Below are 26225 nucleotides of genomic sequence, written 5' to 3'. Positions count from 1 at the left end.
TTCCCTTCTCTCTCTCTCTCTCTCTCACCCTCTCTCTCTCCCTCTCTCTCTCCCTCTCCTCCCCTGTCCCTCCCTCCCTCTCTCTCCCTCCCTCCCTCTCTCTCTCTCTCTCTCTTTCCACTTCGTATGTAGCTCTTTGTTCTGTATTGAACAAACCTGCTCGGCGTTTTCTCGACGGTGCATTTATGAAAGCGTTCAGTGGTTAGGAAACCCATTAACAGCGCAGAACAATAAAAGCCAACTCTTAGCTGAAGGTTTTTCTTTTCTTTTCTTTCCTTTTTTCTTTTTTTTGTACCTTCTTAAATTTGGGAAGAACGGTTAAAAATAAATAGGGCGAGAGCTCAGAGCGGTTTCGAAGCCGGGTTTGGAGATGACGGAGGCCTCGTCCTCCATCGCGAAGCTAAAGGATCTCGGGAGGTTTTCAAAAGACTTTTTAAGACAGGAGACGTTATCGTGCTGAAGGGAGGAAGTGCTGTCACTCACCTTCCATTTCAGAGGGAAAAAAAATCCCAGTTTTCAATATCTACCTGGCGGAGCTATGGATTCTCACGTCGATCATTATGTTAGTTACGATTATTTCACTAGGTGAGGCGCAGCCTGTGCTCCGTTGGTTAGAAATGTTACTCCGGGCTTACTGTTTTGAAGGATCGCAGTAGTAGGTTGGTGGTACAGCCTCTTGGGAAAGGGAGCGTCAGAAAATACATTTCTAACATGGATTTTCCTGGAAACAAGGCTCACTTAGATGAATCTAAACCACACAAGGCACCAGATCAGAATCAGAATTTCAAATAGAGCTGGAAGGGGCCTCTGAGGTCTTCTAGTCCAGCCCCCTTGCCAAGCAGGAGACCCTCTACAATTTCAGACAACTGGCTGGCGAGTCTCTTCTTAAAAGCTCCGGGGATGGAGCACCTACAACTTCTAGTGGCAGGTTGTCCCACTGGTTAATAGTCCTCACTGCTAGGAAGTTTCTCCTGAATTCCAGGTTGCTTCTCTCCTTAATTAGTTTCCCTCCGTTGCTTCTTGTCCTGCCTCCTGGTGCTTTGGAAAATAAGTTGAACCCCTCCTCTTTCTGGCAGCCCCCTCAAATCTTGGAATACTGCTATCATATCTAGTCCTTTTTTTCTCCAGACCGGCCATACCCAAATCCTGCAACCATTCTTCAGATGTGTTAGTCTCCAAGCCTTTAATCATCTTAGTTGCTCTTTTTTTTTTTGCACTTTTTCCAAAGAAGGATGCATCCCAATAAATAGACCCTTCCGATTATAAAGCGTTGTGGTGGCGCAGTGGTTACACTAGGTGGAATGCTGTATTGCAGGCTAACTCGGCCCACTGTCAGGAGTTCGATTCTGACCAGCTCAGGGTCGACTCAGCCTTCCACGACGATGGTTGTAAATCAAAAACTAACTGTATTAGACTCAACTTTCTCCAACCGGATGCTTTCAAAGGTGTGTTGGACACCAGTTCCCTGTAAGCATCAGTGGGATGGGGAAGGACAGTCATTGCAGTAAGGCATGCTGGCTGGGGGAATTCTGGGAACGAAAGCCCACACCTCTTAAAATGTCATGGCTGACTTGCTACACAGTCAACTCGAAGCCAGGCAGCAGAAACATGGAGGAGGTGGGCAAATTTGAAACGTAAGGGAAGCTTGAGAGGGAATTGTAGAATGCAAGAGAGCCAATTCGCCCAGCAATATCCTGGTGCCCGAGGTCAAATGATGGGGGTGTTCTAAGGTGCTCAGACCGTTTCCTAAAACCAGTTGGCTGCAATTGGTTGGTGGCCCAGCGGAGAAGTGAAGAGTTTAGCTATGTCACTTTGTGCAGGAAAACATCAGATCTGGCTTGGCTGATTCTGTGCTTAGGTGCAATGATCAGTAAAGTTATACTCTTGGCAGAAGTAATGTCCCAGGAGTTTCTTTTGCCACATATGCCAACGGGACAGTTGACACAAATTTGAGAAGTCCTTCAGTAAAGTATGAGGTATCCATGGTCACTTTAGGAGGAAGAAGGTATATAGGATATGTGTCATGCCCCTGTTGGAGTCTGAGTCGGAGGAGGAAGCCAAACAGCTGACAGGAAGTGGGAGTGTGGCTCCGTTGGCTGTGGAGGAAACTGGGGAAGGGCAAAGTCCAGCTGGGCAGAGCAGGGAAGAGGTAGAACAAGGGAGGGAGAGCTCAGAGGAAGACCCAGGCCCACCCCCTCATCATCCTAGGAGAAATGGAGAAGAGCAACGTGGGTTGCGTGGCTTACGGCGGAGGAAAAGGCCCTAGATAAGGTTCAGCGGAATTCACAAGGGGCTCGATTTGGAACCGTTGTAGCCGTGCAAAACTAATGACATATTTAATTCCCCCTTCCAGCTTAGCTTGCTTGTCTCCTAGAACTCTGAATTCAACTTGGCTGAAGCCATAATTTCCTGCTTCATAGTTGCCACATACTCTGGGGGTGGAGGAGTAAATAGAACGTCTCACAGACATAACAAAGAGTTCTCCTGTGGGAACCAAGGTCATCCCGACAGATGTCAGCTGAAGGAGGAAAGGAGTGACCAAGGAGCCCGCCCACTACTTTAATTAAACAATGTGACCTGGGACACTGGGAGATGGAAACATTTACATCTTTAATTATGCTATAATCACGAGAAATTTTTAGAGCTGGCTTTCACTAAGCTGTGCCAATATGATGTATCCAATAAACATGTTCTTTCCTGCCTCAAAGTTCTGATTTCTTTGAGTGTGTTACTCGGAAACCTGAAACCTGCACCTGCAAAAGCAATAAAGGCGGGATATAAATTATAGATTAACGGAGTTGGAAGGGACCTTGTAGGTAATCTAGTCCAACCCCCGCCCCCACAGACCCCCTCCTCTCTGTGGCAGCCCCTCAAGTATTGGAAGACTGCTATCATGTCTCCTCTGGTCCTTCTCTTCCCTAGACTAGCCAGGCCCAGTTCCTGCAACCGTTCATTGTACGTTTTAGCCTCCAGTCCCCTAATTATCCTGGTTGCTCTTCTCTGTACTTTTTCTAGAGTTTCAACATCTTTTTTATAGTGTGGTGACCAAAACTGGATGCAGGACTCTAGGTGTGGCCTTACTAAGGCTTCATAGAGTGGTATTAGTACCTCACTTGATCTTGATTGTATCCCTCTGTTAATGCAACTTAGGATTGCATTAGCTATTTTGGCTGCTAAACTCATATTTAGCTGGTTGTCCACTAAGGCTCCAAGATCCCTCTAACGTTACTGCTATTGAGCCTGGTTTCACCCGTCTATATGTGTACTTTTGGCTTTTCTTGCGTAAGTGTAGGACTTTACTTTTCTCTACGTTGAATTTCATTTTGTTAGATATGGCCCAGGGTTCTAGTCTGTCAAGATCCATCTGGATCTTGAGCCAATCTTCTAAGGTGTTAGCTATTCCTGCCAGCTTAGTATCCTCTACAAATCGGGTAAGTTCCCCTTCTATTAATTAATTCTATTAATCTATAAATTAAATAAATAAAACCCATAATTTAACAAACCAGTATTGCCAGGTGTGATGGGTCCGGCAGATGCTTTCGGGGTTCTGCAAACGTGGCAGCTTTAAAACTTGTGGACAGCCAGGAATTCTGGGAGTTGAAGTTCTTCACAAATCTTAAAAGCTGCTAACTTTGGAGACCGCCCGATCTAGATCATGACAGGGCAAGTTCTCAAAAGGTTCCCCAAAGGAGGAAGCCCTCATGGACACACTGGGTGTGATGCCCCTGTTGTGGTCTGATTCTGAGGGGGAGATTGAGCAGCTGACAGGGAATGGGAGTGTGGATCCGGTGGCTGTGGAAGAAATGGGGGAAGGGCACAGTCCGGCTGGGCATTCAGAGGAAGACCCAGGGCCACCCCCTCTTCATCCTAGGGCACGCAGGGAGGAGCGGAGAAGGGAGCAACCTGGCTTATGGGAGAGAAAAGGGCCCTGATCCCTTTCATTGGTTGCAGCTGGGAGAACGGGATATAAGAAGGGCATTTGCACACAGCTCCTTGCTGGAAGCAAAGCGTGCATTATCTTGGTTAAGACTTATCTGGGTTTTGGCATCCGCCCAACTGTGGGTGCTGCACGATCTTGTGGAAATCTGCAATTTATCATCCTGGCCTGCTGTGTTAATGACTTTGGTGTGGTTTGTGTTGGTTTTTTTTAAAAAATTCTAATTATCTTTACTTTGGGTTTGGACTGCATTTACTCCATTTGTAGACTGTTTTTGGAAGAGTTTGATATCCAGCTGAGGATAATTGGACACTGAGGCCCAAGTTGGAGGCATTAAAGGGAATTTATTCTACTTCTGTGACTTTTTTATTTTTGTGTCACGCTCTGGGTCATCACACTGGGTCATTTGGGGTTCTACCGATGAATGCTCTTCTGTCTAGTCTCTTTTTGTGTTACAGATGAAGAGAAGTCCTGATTAAAAAACACGACACCCGTGGACAAGGAGACATCTCTTTGTTATTCTTCCTGATCCCCATTCTTCTCTTTCTCCTCTGCTCAGGGCATCTTCTCTTCGTTGGAACACGGGGACGAAGGAACGGATGCTAATCAAGGTGACGGACCGCGAGCCCAGCTTCCTGATGCATCAGGGTAACGGCTACACCCTTGACCATCAGCAGGGCACCCGGTCGCGGAGGCCCTCGGGTGGCCAGCCCTCTCCCAACCTCCAAACCTTCGCCACCGATTCCGACAACTCGGTCTTCTTCCCCGAGCGGAAGCCCTCGCCCTTCCTGAAACGGGCCGATCATGTGGGCAGCTGCTCCCCATTGCTGGCGCGGGGGGACCCTTTCTGCTCCCCGATGCAGGGCCAGCACCGCAAGCACTCCAGCGAGTCTCAGCCTTCCTCTCCGCGCTACGCCTACGAGCCGCCCTTGTACGAGGAGCCTCCCATGGAGTACCAGGCCCCCATCTATGACGAGCCCCCAGTGGATATGCAGTTCGAGGCCGGCGGGAGCTACAAAGCGGGTTCGCCCCAAAAGTCGCCCATCCGCAAGCCCCACTCGTTCCTGCAGTCCCCCAAACAGGGCTCCAACTCCCCGTACCAGCAACTGGTCTTGACCAAGCAGAAGGGCTCGGACCGCTTCATGAGCCTGGAGTACAGCCCTGCCGGCAAGGAGTACGTCCGGCAACTGGTGTATGTGGAGCAGGTGGGGTCCAGCCCTACCATGAAGAGCGCCCCCCGGCACAAGTACTCGCCCAACCCCATCGGTGGCTCTTACTCGCTGCAGCACAGCTCCTGCCTGATGCGGGACCAACGCCTGGAGATCAAATCTGGTGACTACAGCAGCATGGAAGGGGCAGATTTCCGGCACAGCCCTCCGGCTGTCATGCCGTCGGAGGGGGAGGATTCCATGTCCTGCTCCAGCCAGCAGAACACACTCTCCTCCACGGGTTACTCCCCGGGCAGCCGCAAACGAAAGAGCCGGAAGCCCGCTTTTTCATATGACCCCAACACATCATCCACCGACGGCTCCGGCGAGCGTGACGAAGGCATGCTAGAGGACAGGCCTCTGTCTGGGTGCAGCCGGTCCCCGGGTGGGCGTCTGGAGAGCCGGTCGGTGGAAGGGGAGTCCTGCAGGGCTTCGGCAGAGCCCTTCCTGGCTCAGGCCCGCCTGGCTTGGGAGGCTCAGCAAGCCCACTATCACATGAGGCAGCGCAGCAGCTGGGACTCCCAGAAGGATGGTTCCGGGTACGAGAGCGATGGGGCTGTGCCGCTGCCTATGCCGGGACCGGTGGTGCGCGCCTTCAGCGAGGACGAGGCGCTGGCCCAGCAGGAGAACAAGCACTGGAAACGCAACCCGTTTGAGAAGTTGGCCTTTCCGCAAATCCTGCTGGAAAAGAGCGTGTCCGTGCAGACGAATTTGGCGTCGCCCGAGCCATACTTGCATCCGTCCCAGGTAAGACGAGCAGGGCGAGGAATGAGCGGGAAGTTGAAGGAGGGCTATGGCACTTAAGAGCCGTGGTGGTGCAGTGGTTAGAATCCAGTATTGCAGGCTAACTCACTGCCAGGAGTTCGATCCTGACTGGCTCAAGGTTGAGTCAACCTTCCCTCCTTCCGAGGTGGGTCAAAGGAGGACCCAGATTGTTGTGGGCAGGAGGCTGACTCTGTAAACCGCTTAGAGAGGGCTGGAAAGCCCTGTAAAGCGGTATATAAGTCTAAGGGCTATTGCTACTTCTTTGGGTTCAGAATTGCACTGTCTCCCTTCTTCTTTTATTTAGAAATTGTTATAGTTGACGATGATGATGATGTGCCCGACACTTGGCGATTCTCTGGCTCCCTGGTTTGGCTGACATTGTAACTTGTTTGCGATTGCTGCAGAAACTCAGAACTGTGTAGTGTGATGAGGAGGCGGTTTATGCAGTTTCGGGCTTCCGTAGCCTTGTGACGTCACGAGGCCTAACTTATGTAATTTTTTCACATTTGTCTTGTCGCCCAAATGATAACGGATTATGTAAGTTGCACAAAGATATCCTTTTGTGCAGTAAGGTTGTGATGCTTTTGATATCAAATTCGGGTCCGAAGGGCGGTTCAAAGGAAACAAGTGCAAAGCAAAAAATAGGGCAGGAATTGTCTTCTAGAGAGAGAGGAAAGGAAAGAATGCTTGAAAGCAAATGAGATTTCTTTCTTTTTCTTTTTTCTTGTTTGATTCTTGGTGCCGTCTGAGCTTGGTCGATTGCTTGCAGATGTTTCATTACCCAACTATGTAACGTCATCAGTACTAGAAGAGTGGGGTTTGCAGAAAGGAGGAGGAGGAAGAGGACAACGACTGTGGGGTCTCTGAGCTTGTTTCCTTTCTTGCAGACGTTTCATTACCCAACTGGGTAACGTTATCAGTGCTAGAAGAGAGTTAGCGGGGAGGAGGGGAAGGAGGAGAACGAATGTGGGGTCGTTGATGCTTTCTGAGCTAGGTTGCTTTGTTGCAGACATTTTATTACCCAACTAGGAAACAGCATCAATGCTAGAAGGGAGTGGGGTTTGTGGAGAGGAAAAGGAGGAGGCGGGATTGTAGGGTCTTTGAACTTGCTTGTTTTCTTCCAGTTGTTTCATTACTGGATAACATCATCAGTACTAGAAGGGAGTGAGGTTTGCACCATCCAGCACTGATGATGTTACCTAGTTGGGTCATGAAATGTCTACAAAAAAACCACCAAGTTCAGAGAGCACCAAAGACCCTACATTTCAACCGCTGGGATATAGATATTTTCTTCTGTTTTTTTCTTTTCTCTTTTCTTTTTCTCAGCTATGTTCAAACCTGCTGGGGACGGTTCATTTGTGATTTTCTTAGACCGGAGCATTCTGACTGTGTTTTGTTTGATCTGTTTCTGATGAGTCCCAACACGCCAAGGCTGGCCTAAGCGGTGAGGATCGATGGAACAATTGATTCCACGGCAGACTTCCCAGCCGCGCACCCTTGTAACCGTCATTAAAAAGGACTTCGCAAGATAAATTGCTTGCAGAATAAAAATTAGGCCGCTCCACCGCAGAAACAACAGTGTTCATTTATAAAAGAGAAAACAAGGCACTGTCCAACAGAAAAGATTTATTCTAAACTGGAAGGGAGATAAAATTGTCAGGGGTCAAGAAAATGCAACATTTCCTATGTCTATGCGTGGCTTTGCAACAGGGATTCGGGTCTGCAGCTTGAGCAGGGATTAGATTAGATCTCCAAGGCTGGGCTAGAAGATCTCTAAGGCCCCATCCGGCTCTGTTCTGATTGAAATAGTATAGGGCAGTGATGGCGAACGTTTTTGTTGTGGTGTGCCCATAGCACGTGCGCCTGTGCCGGCACCCACAATGCATTGCGCCCCGTTCCCCCCTGCGCATGCGTGCGCAACACCCTGCCCCCTTACCTGCACTGCGCATGCGCGTGCCTCCAAGCTAGTTTTCGGCCCGTTTGAGGCCGTTTCCCCCTCCCCCCACCGCCCGGAGGTTCAAGGAAAGCCTCTGCAGCCTTTGGAGGCCGAAAAACGGGCCTTCCGGAAATATCGGAAGTGCCCATTTGCAGTCTCTGGTGGGGGGGCTCTGGAGCCTGGGGGAGGCCGTTTTCAGCCTCGAGGGAAGCCTCGGGAGCCTCGGGAGGTTGAAAAGTTTTGGCACTTCTGGTATTTCCAGAAGGCCCATTTTTCGGCCTCCCAAGGCTGCAGAGGCTTCCTTCGAGGCTCCGGGAGGGCCAAAATGGCCTCAAATGGGCCGAAAATCAGCTGGGAGGCACACGCATGTGCAGTTACAGGTTAAATTTTGCTGGGGCTGGCGTGCCCACACAAATGGTTCTGCGTGCCACCTGTGGCACACATGCCATAGGTTCCCCATCATGGGATTAGGGCTTCCTGCTTGAGCAGGGGGTTGGACTAGAAGACCTCCCAGGTCCCTGCCAGCTCCATTCTGATCGAAATGGTGTAGTTTTAGGTCACCGATGACAAAAGCCAGAATGAAATCGTTTGCCGTGCCTCGGTTTCCCCCTGGTCAGGTTTGTCGTCTTCATTTCTTTATGCAAATGAAGCTCCAGAAAAATCATTAACTGTCAGAAGAAACCTCATTAACATATCGCTGGCAAACAAACAAATCGCCTGATCCTTTCCGTTGTCAGACAAGCGAGCAATTTGAAAGCAATTAAAGGAAGTTTCACTGGAGCCTCTAAGACAGGGGTGTCACACTCAAAGCCCCCGGGCCCATGAGGCTAGCCTGGAAACAGCGAAGGACCAGCCCGCGGTGCCTCACTCAGCGAAAATGGAGCCGGGGTGGTGGTAGCCGTAGGAGGCCGTCACAGCCAAAAACAGGACATGGGAGGGAGCGACCACGCGTGGTCCTGAGCTCCATTTTTGCTGCCAGCGGGCTAGCGAAACAAACTGAAAACAACACAACACAAAGGCAGAAATGTTTTCCCCTTTTGTATTTGAGCATGAAAGAAGAGACGGGAAAGAGGAAAGGAAAAGAAGGACAGATAGAAAGAGAGCAAGGAAGGAAAAAGAGGGAAGCCCGGAAGCGGGCTTGTTTCTGGCCTCCAGAGGGCCTCCAGAGGCCATTTTCACCCTCCCAAGAGGCTCAAAGAAAGGCTCCAGAGTCCAGGGAGGGCGATAAACGGGTCTCTCAGAAGTTCGGGAAGGCCGGAAGTGGGCCAATTTCCAGCCTCCAGAAGGCCTCCGGAGCCTGGGGAGGCTGTTTTTGCTCTCCCGAAGGCTCGAGGAAGGCCTCTGGAGCCCCGGGACAGCAAAAAAGGGCCTCCTGGAAGTTTGGGAAGGCCAGAAGCAGGCCCGTTTCTGGCCTCCAGAGAGCCTTTGGAGCCTGGGGAGGGTGAAAAACGGGCTTCCTGATAGTTCAGGAAGCCCGGAAGGGGGTCTGTTTCTGGCCTCCAGATGGCCTCCAGAGCCTGGGGAGGCCATTTTTGCCCTCCCAGAAGCTCAAGGAAAGGCTCCAGAGCCCAGGGAGGGTGACAAACAGGCCTCTCAGAAGTTCTGGAAGGCCAGAAGCGGGCCTGTTTCTTGCCTCCAGAGGGCCTCCGGAGCCTGGGAGGCCGTTTTCGCCTCCCAGAGGCTCGAGGAAAGCCTCTGGAGCCCGGGTGAGCGAAAACAGGCCTCCCGGAAGTTCAAGAAGGCCGGAAATGGGCCCGTTTCTTGACTCCAGAGGGCCTCCAGAGCCCGGGGAGGCTGTTTTCGCTCTCCCGGAGGCTCGAGGAAAGCCTCCTGAGCTCTGAGAAAGGCGAAAAGCCCTCCCCCACTGGCCATGGTGCAGGAGGCCGACTAGGCCACGCCCACCATGGCCATGCTCACCCAGCAACCGGGCAGAGAACCAGTTGCTAATTTTTTTTGAAGCCCACCCCTGCAGGTAATGCATGGGGGGAGTTGGATCATTCCCTAAATGGGGGTGGGTGGGCTTCTCCTGACAAGGACCTGTCAGGTGTCTTAGGTCAGGCCCACTCTGTCAACTGTCCATCACCCATCATCTCAGCTGTCCTATCATTGATCACTTAAGACCAGGGATCTCCAAACATGGCCACTTTAAGACTTGTGGACTTCAGCTCCCAGAATTCCCCAGCCAGCCTTGGTTGAACCCCTCTTCTATATGGCAGCTTCTCAAATATTGGACGGCTGCTATGACGTCACCCTAGCAGCCTTTCTCTTTATTAGACTAGGCCAGTGATCTTCAAACTTGATCAGCTTTAAGACTGGTGGACTTCAACTCCCAGAATTCCTCCTCCAGTCAGGTTAGCTCAGGAATTCTGGGAGTTGAAGTCCACCAATCTTAAAGCTGTCAAGTTTGAAGACCCTTGGACTAGACCTACTGCAACCGTTCTTTGTGCATAAAAATGGAACGAGAGAATAACAAAATTGGAAGGGGCCTTGGAGGGCAATGGGTATAGCTAGTTTAATGAAAAGTAGGACTCGGGGGTGACACGATAGCCATCTCCCAGTGTTGAAGGAGCTGCCACAAAGAAGAAGGGGTCAACCTATTCTCCAAAGCAGGACAAGAAACAACGGATGGAAACTCATCAAGGAGAAAAGAACTTTGAAAGAAGGAGAAATGTCCCGACAGTGGGAACAAGTAACCAGTGGAACTCCTTGCCTCCAGAAGTTGTGAATGCTCCAACACTGGAAGTTCTCAAGAAGAGATTGGACAGCCATTTGTCTGAAATGGTCTAGGTTCTCCTGCTTGAGCAGGGGGTTGGACTAGAAGACCTCCAAGGTCCCTTCCAACTATGTTAAGCTCTTATTCTGTTTTTCTTAAACCATAAAAAGCCACGTACGTCTGCTGTTCTGTTAAATTTGGCTTGTTTCCACCCCAGTTTATAATCCCACAAAGCTCTAAGCTTGTTACACATGTTTACCCTCTGCGTAAGATTGATTATAAGCTTGTCCTGATCTGATTTATTCTCTGTTTGGAAGATCTTTCCAGCGGAGAAAGAAGGAAGATATTCGCCAAACACGGTTGCAAGAAACCCTGAGATTTTCTCCTACGGTATTTTGGATAGGATTCAGTATCCTTTGGTCATCCAAGTTTTGATGCAGTGGGGGATGGAGGTCAGCGTTTTTTAAATCTCAATATTTTGTTCCCGGATCTGCATTTTGGAACGATGGCGAACAGGTTTAAACTTCCTTTTGTGTGGCACCCTAGTAAATATTGGAAGGGTGTCGCGATACTTTCCAAATCTCAAATGAAAAACACCCCTAGCAAAGAACTGTGTTTTCTGACTCCACAATCACAGCCTGTAGTTTTAAGTCCTTAGTTTTCTCTGTGGAAAGTTAGCACGGAGGTGTCTTTAAGAGTGGGGTGCAACTCTGGGCATTTGTTGGTAGTTTGAGAGAGCTCCCACCCTCTTGTTAAAATGTTTATCAGCCTACTGAACTTTTTGATTTAACTTTGAACCTGCAAGTGTTAATCCTGATTTTTAACCTCTTTGTTTTATCTGTGCTTCTCTGTTCAAGCGTTTCTATTGTTTTATATTGCAGAATAAACCACCCAGTTAGAGGAGATGGGCTGTGTAAGAAATTTAATGCACAGTTAAGTGAAGCAAATGAGTGAAACAGAACTAAATGATAGGGATTTAAGAGGAACAAAAATATATCCAGCCGGGAGATCGGTTTTTTTTTGCTTAGCAAAAGACCTGCAAGACAAGCATTTTCATCTTTTGATATTCACGATTTCATGGTATTGTTAAGGCACCCAGAGTCTCTTTGCATAGGGAGCATAAATTTAATAAATAAAGTGAATATTTGGAAGCATCATGGCAGACGGGGGAATTTTAGTCTACAGGAAGACAGTGCACCCATCACTGGATCATCACCCATCAGTGGGAATGTCCTAGTAAGGAGAGGGACTATATTTGTAATATTTGCATATAACAGCACACTAACCATTTGGGAAGGTGATAAATCAAGAGTGTTCTTCTCTAGCCTTTCGGGAGTGTTGGAACTACAATTCCCAGAATTCCTAGGTACCATATGAGAGGTAAGAGAGTGTCTTGCATGGGAATCCTGGGAGTTTAGTCCCTAAGGCAGGGGTCTCCAAAATTTGCAACTTTAAAACTTATGGACCTCAACAATTCTCCAGCCAGCATGGCTGGCTGAGGAATTTTGGGATATGAAGTCCAGAAATTTTAAAAGTTGCAAACTTTGGAGACCCCTGCCCCAAGTGATACTGAATTGGAGGCTAATAATCTGTACAGTATTGATGCCAACGATAGCATTGTTAATTTGATAAATCCAGATATGCTTTAATATGCATATGTAAATGACATGGAATTGAATAAATTAAGATAGTGACATTTGAAGTTCATTTATCTTTTAAGGAGCAAATTTTGAATGTATATTAACCTATTATCATATAGGTGTTCCTTGATTTATGACCCCAATTGAGCACCACATTTCTGTGGTTAAGTGAGACGTGTTAAGTGAGTTTTGTCCCAGGTTGCAACCTTTCTTGCCACCATTTTTAAGTGAATTGCTACAGCTGTTCAGTTGTTAACGGTCAATAAAAGAATGGTTGTAAGTTGAGGACTTCCTCTATAGGAAAGTGATTCCATGGACTAGGTCTCTGCTGTCCCTGTAGAATAATCTCCGACTTGAGGTTCATCTAAATCATTTCACATGCAAAGGAGAAAGTCTTCTTCCGATTGAATCCTTGCGTTGCCCCACCAAGAAGCCTCTTGCTTCTCACCTAAGAAGCTTCTTCAGTTCTGAAGTTGTACGGTTGTATAATCTGAAGAACTGAAGAAGCTTCTTGGGTGAGAAGCGAAACGTTTTTTGAGGAACCCAAACCAAGAAAAGTTGACTGTTTGAAAACCTTCCTTCCCTTGTCCTTACCACTTTCTATAACCAAGAGCATCCTGTCATACGGTATGACAGTCCGGTTTGGAAGCATTGCTACTTCAGACAGGAAGGCTGTGCAGAGAGGGTGGTGAGGACAGCGGGAAAGTTTATCGGCAGTTCATTTCCTTCTACCCAGGACACGGCATATAAGCAGTGCTTCAGCAGGGTACGCAGAATTGTCTGGGAACGCCACACCACCCCTTTGCAACCTGTTCTGAAGTTGTATATTCTGAAGAACCGAAGAAGCTTCTGGGATGGGAAGTGAAACCTTTTCAAGGAACCCAAACCAAGAAAAATCCAGTTGACTTTTTGAAAATCTCCCTTCCCTTGTCCTTACCACTTTCTGTCAACTTGAGAGCATCCTGTTGCATGGCATTAGAGTCTGGTTCGGAATCATTCCTGCTTCAGACAGGAAGGCGAGGGAGTGAGTGGTGAGGACAGCAGAAAATATTATTGGCAGTTCACTCCCTTCTTGCTGGGACGTGGCACATAAGTGATGCTTGTGAGCAGGGTCCGTGGGATTGTGTAGGATGCCACACATCCTCTCCACGACCTGTTTTCCTTGTTACCCTCCTGGGAGGGAGCTCCGTGGTACCCGAAGCAGAACACCCAGATTCGGATCGAAGTTTTGCTCCGTATAACATCAACCTTGTCAACGCTCAATCAGTGGGCGTGTGTATACATGCTCCATTTGTGTGAACGGTGGGCACTGGCACAAATGGAGCTGCCGACGCGCACTCGCCAGTTGTTCATGCAGAACCATCCCCCCTCTCTCCTCCTCCCCCCCACCAATCCACAAAGTTGTAAAGTTTGTGGAAATCTGATCTAGATTCAGTCACAGCTTTTGTTCTATAGAGTATTAAACTTGTGAACTCTCAAGTTTCCTCTTTCCGCTACGTATTCGAAATAGACAGTGATTAGTGTGTCCATGTGTGTGTGTGTGTGTGTGTACACACATACACATGTGTACATATATAGCCTGTGTGTATGTGTGTTACATATGTTTATGGGTAGATGTATACTTTCTTTTGAGAGTGGGCAACAGAATTTCATTTTTAATGTGTGCCACTGTGCTAACAATACAGGTGCTCTTAAGATATATATAAGAGCACCTGTTTTGTTAGCACAGTGTGCTTTTTTCAAGAGGCAACTGGACTTTCTGGTTTTTCTTTTGAAGGCATTTTGCTTCTCCTCCAAAAAACCTCCCTCAGCTCTGACTGGATGGTGGGGAATGGAAGGATTTACCTTCCTTTCAAACGGCTGGTCATTTGCATCCTTTTAGAGGGTCGTTGAGGCCACTTGGAGGTTTGTCTGTGTCCTCAGGATCACCTGAGTGGGGCAAGTGGTTCCCGTTGCCTGCAATTTTTTTCTCTGGAAATCTCTACAGTTTAGCTGTACAGTTTGGGATGAAGACCCTTGGAATGGTGTTGGGGGGTAGGAGTGGATTTCCAGAAGGAAAAAATGAAACCAGGATCATCACTCAGGTGACCCTAAGAGGACACAGATAAACCTCCAAGTGGCCTCAGCGACTTTAAAAGGATGCAAATGACCAGCGGTCTACAAGGAGTATGAATCCTTCCATTCCTCCACTATCTGGTCAGAGCTGAAGAAGCTTCTTAGATGAGAAGCGAAATGTCTTCAAGGAAAAAACCAGAAAGACCAGTTGCCTCCTGAAAAAGCACCTTTGGGACAACCATGACGTGGATGACGGGGAATCTCTACAGACTTTTATCTTATTAAAAAGCATCTTTGGGGACATGTTCTTCCATTTTCTGGTGTGGTTGGAGTGAGGAAGAAAATCTGGAGGGTGGACTTCACCATTACTTGGGTGTTTGGTGGTCTTCCCTCAGTCAAGGCCGTTCGGTCACTGTTGTCCTCTCTTGCCTTGTCTCCCCAGTCAGAAGATCTTGGCGCCTGCGTCCAGTTTGAGAGCAGCCGCCAAAACCGGAACATGATGCCCAGCAACAGCTGTGTCTTCCCCACCTTCAACCTGAGGAAACCCTCCTCGGAGACGGACATTGAGAACTGGGCCTCCAAACACTTCAACAAGCACACACAAGGTCTCTTCCGACGCAAGATCTCCATCGCCAACATGCTGGCCTGGAGCAGCGAGTCCATCAAGAAGCCCATGATCATGACCAGCGACCGCAACGTCAAGAAGGAAGCCTGCGAGATATTCAAGCTCATCCAGATGTACATGGGCGACCGGCGGTCCAAGACGGACCAACTCAACGTAGCTCTGGAGATTGCCACCAAAGGATGGAGCATGCAGGGCCTCCGCGACGAGCTTTACATCCAGTTGTGCCGGCAGACCACTGAGAACTTCCGCTATGAGAGTCTCGCCCGGGGTTGGGAGCTGATGTCCATCTGCCTGGCTTTCTTCCCACCCACGCCCAAGTTCCATTCCTACTTAGAGGGATACATCTACAGGCACATGGACCCGGTGAACGATACCAAAGGTAAGAGTGTCTCAACTCACCGTTGACCTGGCCGTGTCTTTGTTGGCTCTTCAATTTCTCTCCCCCTTGCAAAAGGCAGGGTCCAAATTGAAGACCAGAAGAAGACATCTGGGGTAGCCAGCAGTGGTGACCCAGGCTGAGGCGTAACAGAATTGGAAGGGACCTTGGAGGTCTTCTAGTCCAACCCCTGCTCAAGCAAAAGACCCTATACCCGCGATGGCAAACCTAGCCGTCGCCCCAGCCCACCTCCAACGCGCATGCATGCGTGCCTCCTGTCAGGCACCTGTTTTTCGGGTGTCTGCCGCGCATGCGCGATAGGGTGGGGCGCATGTGTAGTGGGCGCTTACATTACATTTTGGGGATTTGCACATGAAGGCCTCCACCAACCTGGAAGCCCAAACGGGACGCAGAGGGACTGTGTGCACCCTTCATAACTTGTTTTAGACCTCGAAGGCCTGCACCAGCCTGGAAGCCAAAAATGGGTGGGGGTGTGTGTGCATGCGTGGTGTTAGGATATGTGCAGAATAATCCTTGTATAAAAAGGGAAATGGCACACGGAAAATGGTTTATGAGAACAGTTATGAAGAAATATACAGCCATACAGAGTTGAACAAGTTGTGTTAATGTTTACTTGAAGAAATAGCACAGTCCAATAAACAGTCCATGTCATACATGTTTTTAACAGTCCAGAAATATCCAGTTATAAAGTCTTCTTACCGGTTCCATGTCTTTTACAGCAGACAAACATCAAACCGTGATACAACAAACAATCTTCGATATCAACAGAATATCAAAATAAACAGGGTTAGTCAGTATCGATCCGTAGTCAGTAAGTATCAGTATAAAGAGAGATCATCAATGCAAAAGAGTAAAAGAAAGAGAATTAAACCATGATCTATAACTCCCTCTTATGGCAATTTGTAGCATAATTAACCAACCAGAACCCAGCATAATACATTACAGTATTTTTCCTTAAAGCTACAAACATATATATTTGTAGCTTATATATAGTCAACCCAACTACATTATTTACATATACATAACACGTGGGGTCGTGTGCGCATGAACGGGGGATCAGGACGCATGCGCAGGGGGCTCTTGAATTACATTTTGGGGTTGCGGCACCCAAAAGGTTAGCCATCGCTGCCCGATACCAGTGATGGCTAACCTCTTCCACATTGCGTGCCAAAAGTGCTCGTGCGTGCGCTTGCTGCCTGCACCCATGATGCAATGCGTGCGCAACTTGCCCTGCCCCCTGCGCATGCACCGCACGCCTCTGCGCATGCGCACGCAACCCCCCTGCACGCCACATGCCCCTGCGCATGCGCGCACATCACCCTCGTGTGCATCTCTTCCCACGCATGCGCAGCAGGTACCCGACAATCAGCTGGCTGGCGGTGGGGGGCGGGCGCATGCGCAGTGGGGCTCTTCCTGGCGAACTCTCCAGTAAAGGTAGTCCTCAGCTTACGTTCGTCCGCCGGCCGTTCGAAATGACAATGGCACTGAAAAAAGCGGCCTATGTTTTTTCACACTTACGATCGTTGCGGCATCCCCATGGTCATGTGATCAAAATTCAGATGTTTGGCAACTGACTTGTATTTATGATGGTTGCAGTGTCCTGGAGTCCTGACTCATGTTGATGACCGTTGTAGTGTCCTGATCACCTTCTGCGATGCCAGATTCACTTAACCCCTGTGTTCCTACCTTAAGCCAGCTGCAGTGATTCACTGAACAGATGTGGCAAGAAAGGTCAAAAAATATGGGACACCCGTTTCACTTAGCAACAGAAACGTTGGCCTTAATTGTGGTCGTAAGTCGAGACTACCTGTATTGGAGCACCCACAATGTCTAGAGGCAAATATGGCTAATTCCAACATGAGTCTCAACAGCAGGTGAGTTTGATGGCTTTGGGCAAGACTAACCAAGACGCACAAAACCTGCAGGCACACTTGTGCATTTGTGGTGCACCGAAATAGGTGCCAGTCTCCTACGTTTTGTCAATTGAGAGCCGAGAAAGCACAATATTTATTTATTTTAGAAGAGAATATTGTAGCTCGGGGTTGAGCTGTGGAGTCCTTGTGTTCTCTGAGCTGGGTGGTTTTCCTGCAGATGTTTCATGACTCAACTAGGTAACATCATCAGTGCTAGAATGGAGGGAGGAGGAGGAGGATGGCAGCTACGGGCTCCTTAGTGGTCTCTGAGCTTGATGGTTCCCTTGCAGACATTTCATTACCCAACTAGGTAACATCATCAGTGCTAGAAAGGAAGGGATTTTGGAGAAAGGAGGAGGAGTGCTGTGGGGTCCTTGGTGCTCTCTGAGCTTGGTGATTTCCTTGGAGACGTTTCATTACCCAACTATGTCACACCATCAGTGCTACAAGGCAATTTCTTTCATCTAAGTCCCTTCCAGCAGTGATGATGTTCCCTAGTCAGGTAATGTAACGTCTCCAAGGAAACAACCAAGCTCGAAGACCACCAGGGACCCCATTGGTTTATTTTTTAAATTACTTATTGATTAAATTTCCATTATCCTATATTTTCCCAGCAAACCAGCCAAATTTTGCATCGCTTCTTGTCGGCAGGGGAGAAGTTCATTTGGTAAACCGTGACCCCTGTCCACTTTTAGCTTCTCCCGCGGCTGATCGGCCATCGGGACAGGTGGCCATTTGACCCGTGCAGCCAATGGGCCAGGGAGAAATTGACCCCCTCTATGAATCTCCCAGGACGAGGAGACGGGGGGGACTATTGACATGGGTGGGAGAACCAGCTGATGATAAACACCCACCACGGGACTCGTGGTGACCAAGTGGACCCATTCCGTGGTCCTAGACACCAAGGCTGGACGAAGAACCCAAGGAGATCCATACCTATCTGTTTGTTGATTTGGAAACAGGAGATGTTTTCCCCTGGAGCATCCGTTTTCTGCTGACCGCGTCATCTTCCTGCAAATGTCACCTGTCCCCGGCTTTGAATCTTCCTGCTGACTCTTCTCCTTCTTCTGCTTTTAGGGTCCTGACAGTTAAAGCCGAGGGTGGGATTCAAAAATCCCAGCAACCGGTTCTCTGCTCGGTTGCTGGGTGGACGTGGCCTACTGGAACTTCCGGGAGGGCCGTTTTTCACCTTCGCAAGAGTCAGGAGGCTTCCCTCGGGCCTCTGGGAGGGCGAAAACTGCCTCCCCCGGGCTCTGGAGGCCCTCCAAAAGTTGGAAAAAGGCCTGTTTCCAGACTTCCAGGAGAGGCTATTTTTCACCTTCCTGAGTCCGCAACTTCCCTCAGGCCTCTGAGAGGGGAAAAAACGGCCTCCCCCAGGCTCTGGAGGCCCTCCGGAAGCCAGTAAAAGGCCCATTTCCAGACTTCCGGTCCTTCTGGAAAGCCCGTTTCCCCCTCTCCCAGAACCTCCCTGCGGCCCCTGCACTTCACCTGCATCGAAAATGGGTTATTTGGAGACTCCGGGGAGGGGAGGGCTCGGGTGGGTGGGGTCGTTTCGAATACCAGTTTGGCGAACCAGGTGCAAATTTAACGGCCGGTTCGCTCAAACTGGTCTGAACCGGTTGAATCCCACCCCTGGGTTAAAGCTGGTAATTGGTTGTGCCAGGCGTTTTGAACCCTGGGCTGTTATTCTAACAGCAAGGTCCCTAGGGGATTCTGAGAGTCCGAAGGCCAGCTTCAACGTCACCAAGGTTGAAAAAGACGGTTCTAGCTCACGAAGCAGCGGAACGTCCTTTGCGTAAGAAGTAACAGCCCCACAAACGATTTCATTACAGAGGTATGGAAAACGTCTCCCTGGATTGTCTTTGGCCTTTTCCTTGATAGTTCCTGGAGGGTTGGATTAGAAGAGTGTTTGCCAACCAGTGGGCCGGGGACCACTGATGGTCCTTGAGAAAATTTTGGTGGTCCGCAGAGAAATGTCACCCCCCCAAAGCAATTAATCCAGGCTGCGCGGGAACACAAGGCTGTGCCACCCACATGGCCCACGGGAACACAAGGCTTGCGTCGCTTGCCTTGGGAACATCACGAGGGAGTGAGGAGAGAGTGGAGAGGGTGGAAGGGGGCCACCAGGTTGCTTCTTTCCGCTTCTTTCTTCTTCTGCTTTTGGTTACATGCAAGGAAAGCAGCCAAAGTCTGCCTTTCTCTCCCCCGAACTCTGCCAGAAATGAGTCTTTGGGACCCTGCAAGGCCTCCTGCTCCAAGAGGCTGCGCCAGTGCAACAAGTCCCACAAAGACTCATTTCTGGGGGAGTTTGGGGCAGAGAAAAAAAGACTTTTGCGGCTTCTGCTGCTTTCCTTGCATGAAGCCCAAAGTCTCTCTCTCTCTCTTTCTCTCCCTCCCTCGGAGAATGGAGCAGGAGGCGGAATCCTGTGATCCCAAATCAAGAATGATCAATCGGTAGGAAAACCGGGTGGGGGGGATTTTCCTGCAGACATTTTTGGGATTTTCCCAGGGTCTCTGGCCTGCGGGTTTTAAAACTGAGTTTGGTGGTCCCTGAGATTCAAGAGGTTGGCGACCCCTGGACTAGATGACCTCCAAGGTCTCTTTCAGTCCTATAATTCTATGACTTCCAAGATCATCTGCTCATCCCGGTAGCCCTAGGCTTAACCCTGGGGACCACACAATTGTGTGAAATCCTGAAGTTCCCAATTATCGTCAACCCGCCTTCCACAATCCACTGACCTGCAGGTACGTTGGCTTCAGGGGTGGGATTCAAAAATCCGGTTTCTTTGCTACTGGAACTCCTGGGACGGCCGTATTTCACCTTCCCCAGAATCCAGAGGCTTCCTTCACCTCTGGGAGGGTGAAAGTGGCCTCCCTCGGGCTCCGGAGGCCCTCCAGAAGCCGGAAACAGGCCTGTTTCTGGACTTCCAGGAAGGCTGTTTTTCACCCTCCCAGAGTCTCAGCGCGGCGGGGCAGATGGGGCCAGTCTTTCGTTCAACTACCGGTTTGGTGAACCAGATGTAAATTTAACACCCGGTTCACCTGAACCGGCTGAATCCCACCCTTGGTTGGCTTGCAATTTTCCATAATCCCTGGCCATCATGGCTGAATTGAAACACACCTAGGACACCAGGTTGGAAAAGAATTTTGGAAACAAGGCTGCGTTTTATGGAGTAGATGTCCAAAGCTTGGGATAAACAGTGTCCTCAGAGCTCCTCGTGGTCTTCTGGATGGGATACACCTTCTTCCTGTGTCTTGGGAAGCCTCAGAAGAAGTTATGGTCAGAGGTAGTGAGATGGCATACTGGAGGTCAACCACTTCCTGAACCCCCCCATTTCAAAGGGAATCAGAGACGCCCCAAATGTAGGTTTCACACAGGTGGCCTTATTGCAATTTCCCATAATCCTTCACCAACATGGCTGAATTGAAGCAAGCCGAGGACATCAGGTTGGAGAAGAATTCTGTAGAAAGGGTTGAGCTCACAATTACTGTCAACCTGCCTTCTACAATCCACTGATTATTGGATACTTTGGATGCAAAGACTTCCATGTGATGAAGACTGTTGAGGAACCTAGACCTTGGAGACCAAAGTCTTAGGTTTCTCACCAGTCTCCACCACATGGTCTCCAACTGGGCTCCCTGTGTGAAGATCCTCCAGCGACATTTGGGATTTTGTTCTTGATGGCTGGACATTCCAAGGATCGCCAGTTGGACGATACCAGTTCGCAGGAGCTGATGTAATTTCTGGAGATCTTCAAGGAATCTAGAAGTTCTTTGCATCTAAGAGATCACCTCTGCATAATTTGGCTCAAAATTGGCCCATTTCTCCTGGAAAACATCTATGGAGATATACTTGGTCATCCAGGTCACGGTTGTCCCAAGGGTGCTTTCTCAAGATGCATGTGGACGTTCTGGTTTTTCTTTGAAGACACAGGTAAACCTCCAGGTGGTCTCAACGGTCCTCTAAAAGGATGCAAATGACCAACTGTCTGCAAGGAGTATAAATCCTTCCATTCCCCACCATCCCAGTCAGAGCTGAAGAAGCTTCTTGGATGAGAATTAACCAGTGAAACAGCTTGCCACCAGAAATTATGGATGCTCCAACACTGAATGTTTTTCAGAAGAGACAAGACAGCCACTTATCTGAAATGGTACAGGAGGGGTCTCCTGCTTGAAAAGGGGGTTGGACTAGAAGACCTCCAGGGTCTCTTTCGGTCCTATGACTCTATGACTGCCAAGATCATTTTCCAATTACACGAAAATCATCCACGCCGACCAACAGTTTGGATGGAATACACTCATCCTTTTATCAAAACCGTTGTGCAAAAACAGTTGTAAATGTGTACGAGGTGCCTCACACGTCTAATTTTATGATGGTGGCTTTGTTATTTCTTGTACTTGTTGTGGTCCTTTGTTCTGTTTCACTAGAGAGACGTTTTTAAAAAATAATGCAAAAAGAAAAAAAAGAATGTTGTTTGCATTACGGAGACCAGTTACGTAATTTAGCTTTGCAAGGCGTATTTATTTTCTCGCAGAGCTTCCAGCCTGGAGAAGCGTTTGTTAATTTGCTTGAAGGGCCAGCCAAAACTGGAGGAATTTTTCGGCAAATATCGAAAGACAAAAACAAAAACAAAAAACCCTCCAGTGGAAAAATGATGGTGTTTAAAGCGTCTTGAGATTCTGCTCAGTTTGGCTTTTCGTTCCCAAAAAAAAGAAAGAAGGAGAAGGAGAAGCCAAGTGTCTCGTGAAAAACTGGAGCAAAAGGAGGATTTGTCATCTCTTCAAATGTTCTTGAGATGCTTCAGTGAAAGCTGCGGTTAAAAATAAGGTTTTGCCAGAGGCCTCCCACCCTTTGCAGAAGCCACCTCACGTGGTGCTTTAAGGCTGCACCGGAAAGGAATTCAAGAATCCAAGACCCAAGTTCCTAGACCTCATGAAAAACGAGTCCTGTTTCTGGGTACTGCTCTATGGTGGCGGCAAAGTATTTTCCAGTTCCGCTGCCTGAAAAATAATGACAATATCTGTTATTCTTGCTTTTTTCAGGAGTGTCCCAAAGGTGTTTTTTGTTCAAGAGGCAACTGGACTTTATACTTCTTGCGGACAGCTGGTCATTTGCATCCTTTTAGAAGGTCGTTGAGGACGCCTGGAGGTTTATTTATGTCTTCAGTTGTCCACGAGGTGCTTTTTTCAAGAGGCAGTTGGACTTTCCGTTTTTTTCTTTGAAGACGTTTCACTTCTCCTCACCGTCAGGAAATTCCTCCTTAGTTCTAAGTTGCTTCTCTCCTCGATTAGTTTCCACCCGTGGCTTCTTGTCCTGCCTCTTCAGGTGCTTTGGAGAATAGCTTGACTCCCTCTTCTTTGGGGCAGCCCCTGAGATACTGGAAGACTGCTATCATGTCTCCCCTGGTCCTTCTCTTCCTTAAACTGGACATATTCGATAGGGGACGCAGTGGCTCAGTGGCTAAGACGCTGAGCTTGTCAATCAGAAAGGCCGGCAGTTCGGTGGTTCGAATCCCTAGCGCCGCATCACGGAGTGAGCTCCCGTGACTTGTCCCAGCTTCTGCCAACCTAGCAGTTGAAAGCACGTAAACAATGCAAGTAGAAAAATAGGGACCCCTTTGGTGGGAAGGGAAGAGCGCTCCGTGCGCCTTCGAGGGTGTTTAGTCCTGCCGGCCGCATAACCACGGAGACGTCTTCGGACAGCGCTGGCTCTTCTTCAGCTTTGTGACGGAGATTAGCACCGCCCCCTAGTGCCGGAAATGACTAGCACGGATGTGCCAGGAGGGGAACCTTTACCTTTACCCAAATTGCAGCAACCGTTGCTTGTATGTTTTATCCTCTTAAGTCCCTAATCATCTTCATTGCTCTTCTCTGCACCCTTTCCAAAATAAAAACTAGGTTGGATCTGGTTCTTAGTTGGATGGGAGACACAGTTTCCGACAGGCGAAGTCCAAAGGGAAACCCAGATTCCGCCTAACAACAGCGGATGGCTTAGCAATTGTGGCAAAAAAGAAGTTGTAGAATTGTTAAGGAGAGTTTCGCTTAACAATCCCGTCGTATAAAAACCTTTTAAAATTGGACCCCAGCTCACTTAAAGCTTGCCCTGCTTAGCAACGGAAAGTCTGATTTCCAATCGTAGGTTGAGGATTACCTGTAGTTGAGAAACTTGGAATATTTACTCTGAGCAAAGGAGGGACTGAGCAAAATAAGGGAGTCCTTGGTGCTCTCTGAGCTTGGTGGTTTTCTTGCAGACGTTTCATTACCCAACTAGAGAGCATCATCAGTGCTAGAAGGGAGGAGGAGGAGGAGGACTGTGGGGTCCTTGGCGCTCTCTGAGCTTGGTGGTTTTCTTGCAGACGTTTCATGACCCAGCCAGGTAATCGTCCTAGAAGGGAGTGGGGTGTTTGGAGTGCAGGAGGAGAAGAATGATGACTGGGGGGTCCTTGGTGGTTTCTGAGCCTGGTTGTTGTTGTTGTTGTTTTTTGCAGTTTCATTAGCTAACTAGATAACATTGCCAGTGCTATAAGGTGAAAACCCCTCTCCTTTCTAGCGCTGATGATGTTACCTAGTTGGGTCATGAAACATCTGTAAGAAAGCCACCAAGCTCAGAGATCACTAAGGAGAAGGGAGGGAGGGAGGAAGGAAGGATGACTTTTGATGTTATCTAGTTGGGTCATGAAACGACTGCAAGAAAACATTAGCTCAGAGAGCACCAAGGAGAAAGAAGGAAGGAAGGAGGGAGGGAGGGAAGGAAGGAAGGAAGGGTCACCTACCTAGTTGGGTAATGAAACATCTGCAAGAAAACCACCAAGCTCAGAGATCACTAAGGAGAAGGGAGGGAAGGGAAGGAAGGAAGGATCATTGAAGATGTTACTTAGTTGAGTAATAAAACATCTGCCAGAAAACCACCAAGCTCAGAGAGCACCAATGACTCCACAGTCCTTGTCCACCACCTCCACTTACACTCCGCACACCGTTCTTCCTTCTAGCACTGATGCTGTTACCTAGTACAGTAATAAAACGCCTGCGAGAAAACAGCCCAGCTCTGAGAGCGCCAAGGACCCTTCATGCCAACTCTGAGCTACAACAATTCTCCTTTATTAGCCTTCATCAAAACCAGACCACAAAATTCCGACTTGTTTTGGCCCAGAGTCAGCCGTTCCAAGTTCCTGACTCTGAGGACATTTGGTGGGCGTTCTGGAGATGCCAACTTCTGCCGTTTCTTCAAGACAACTCCTTTTCTTGTTTTCTCCTGGCTGGGGTCCCCCATCCCCATTGCAGACACAAAACAGAGGCTGACTTGTTTGGGGCTTTGACTCAGTCCTTCCTGGCCTCTCCCACCCCACCCATGCTGGCAGGCCCTGACATTACAAGCCCTTGTTCTTTGCTTGTGGCTCTTTGTGATGCGAGGTGGTGTGTGGGCGACAGCAAGTCGGCCGCACAGGCCCTCTCTTGTGCTTTTGTGTTGTGCGGTCCTCCGCCTCTCTTCCCGATTAAGACTCCAGCCTTGTTGAATCACAGACGGTGGGTTAAATCGAGACTTCTTTTCTCTGGAGCCCCCTGGTGTCGTTAACAAGGTGTGTGTGTGTGTGTGTGTGTGTGTGTTGTTTTTTCCCCCTAGAGTTGACGGGTGAGGAGATAGATGAGGAAGAGGAGACGAGGAGGAGATAGATGAGGAAGAGGAGGAGATAAACAAGGAGCAGGATGAAGTAGGTAGAGGAGCAAGAGGAGGAGGAGATTACAAGGACAGGGGACACTGCCAACCTGCTAGTAGCATCCACATCAGTGTAAAGCCCGTGGAGGTCCATTGTGTCATCTCTGAGGCTTTCCAACACCGCGCCAAGCCCTCGGATTGGCAGCCAAGGAAGTCATCCCAAGGTACTGGACCTCCTCCCTTCCCTCTGGCACATTCACGTGGATGGTTGGACGTGCAGAAGACGACTTTGGATGGAGTGTCTCGTTTCACCCGCAAGAACGGATGGATGAACGTCAGCAATTCAGCGGGATAAGATGGTAGCTCTGGGGGGGTGGTACTCGGCTGGTCTTCAGAGCGCTTTTGTAGTCTAGAAAGAGTGCAAAAAAGATGGTGGGACTATAGGTTAAACCATACGATGTGGCAGGAACCAGATATGTCCAACCTAGAAATAAGGAGAAACATCCTGATAGTGAGAAGAAACAACCATGGAACAGAAGTTGCCTTCAGGAGTTATGGGTGCTCCATCAGTGGTGGTTTTCAAGAAGAGCCTGGACAGCTATTTGTCCAGGATGCTATGGGGTCTCCTGCGCAAGCATGGGATCGGACTAGGTTAGAAGTTCTATGTTGAGATGTTGATGCCATAGAAATAGTGCAGAGAAGAGTATCTAAGATGATGGTTTGGAGGCTACACCATATGATGGACAATTGAGGGAGCTAGGTATGTCTACCCATCGAACATGATAGTCTTGCAATAGTTGAGGGGCTATCCTGGAGAAGAGAAGGTTGACCGATTCTCCAAAGAACCTGAAGGCAGGACAAGAAGTAACGGATGGAAACTAATCCAGGAGAGAGCCAACTCTGAGCAAAGGAGACATTTGCTGACAGTGAGAACAAGTGGAACGTCTTGCCTTCAGAAGTCGTGGATGCTTCCATCACCGGAGGTTTTAAAGAAGAGATTGGATATCCATTTCTCCAGAATGGTGTAAGGTCTCCAAGGTTCTTCCCAACTCTTATTATTTTGTATTCTGCACATTAATCACTTTGTCCGGGATAGAAACATTATAAAATCGGTAGTTCTCTAACAGCTTACATCCACAAGATGTATGGAGACCGACCAGAAACGCTTTAGTTACAGAAAGTATTAGACTAGCTGACCGGTTGTGGCTTCTGTGTTCTAAGACGACAGTAACTGGACTCCATTATATCAGGAAAGGCTAGGAATGCACACTTCTGCCTGCATACACACTTCTACGCGCATCTGATAATCGTAGGAGAAAGAATAGCTTATTTGGTAGACTCAGGTCTTCAACAATTTCACTTCCCAAACTATTCACCCAACA

The 26225-nt window shown here is 48.7% G+C and overlaps 1 protein-coding gene across 3 annotated transcripts in view; it reads left to right on the top strand.

Moving 5' to 3' along the window:
• ARHGAP39 (Rho GTPase activating protein 39) overlaps positions 1-26225 on the top strand; it is a 157002-nt gene that overhangs the window by 103824 nt on the left and 26953 nt on the right. For all 3 annotated transcript variants that reach the window (XR_015743332.1, XM_087931811.1, XM_087931810.1), the window contains exons 4-5: positions 4497-5892; positions 14697-15258. Coding sequence is in view for 2 of the 3 variants with exons in the window: in XM_087931811.1 (XP_087787937.1) it covers positions 4497-5892; positions 14697-15258 (1958 nt within the window). In the remaining variant the exon portion in view is untranslated. The remainder of the gene's footprint in view (positions 1-4496; positions 5893-14696; positions 15259-26225) is intronic.

This window comes from Pseudonaja textilis, chromosome 3 (genome assembly GCF_049901715.1).
Source record: "Pseudonaja textilis isolate UNSWEBS1 chromosome 3, rPseTex1.2, whole genome shotgun sequence".
NCBI classification, from domain to species: domain Eukaryota; kingdom Metazoa; phylum Chordata; class Lepidosauria; order Squamata; family Elapidae; genus Pseudonaja; species Pseudonaja textilis.
This window is presented reverse-complemented; position numbering and strand designations above follow the sequence as displayed.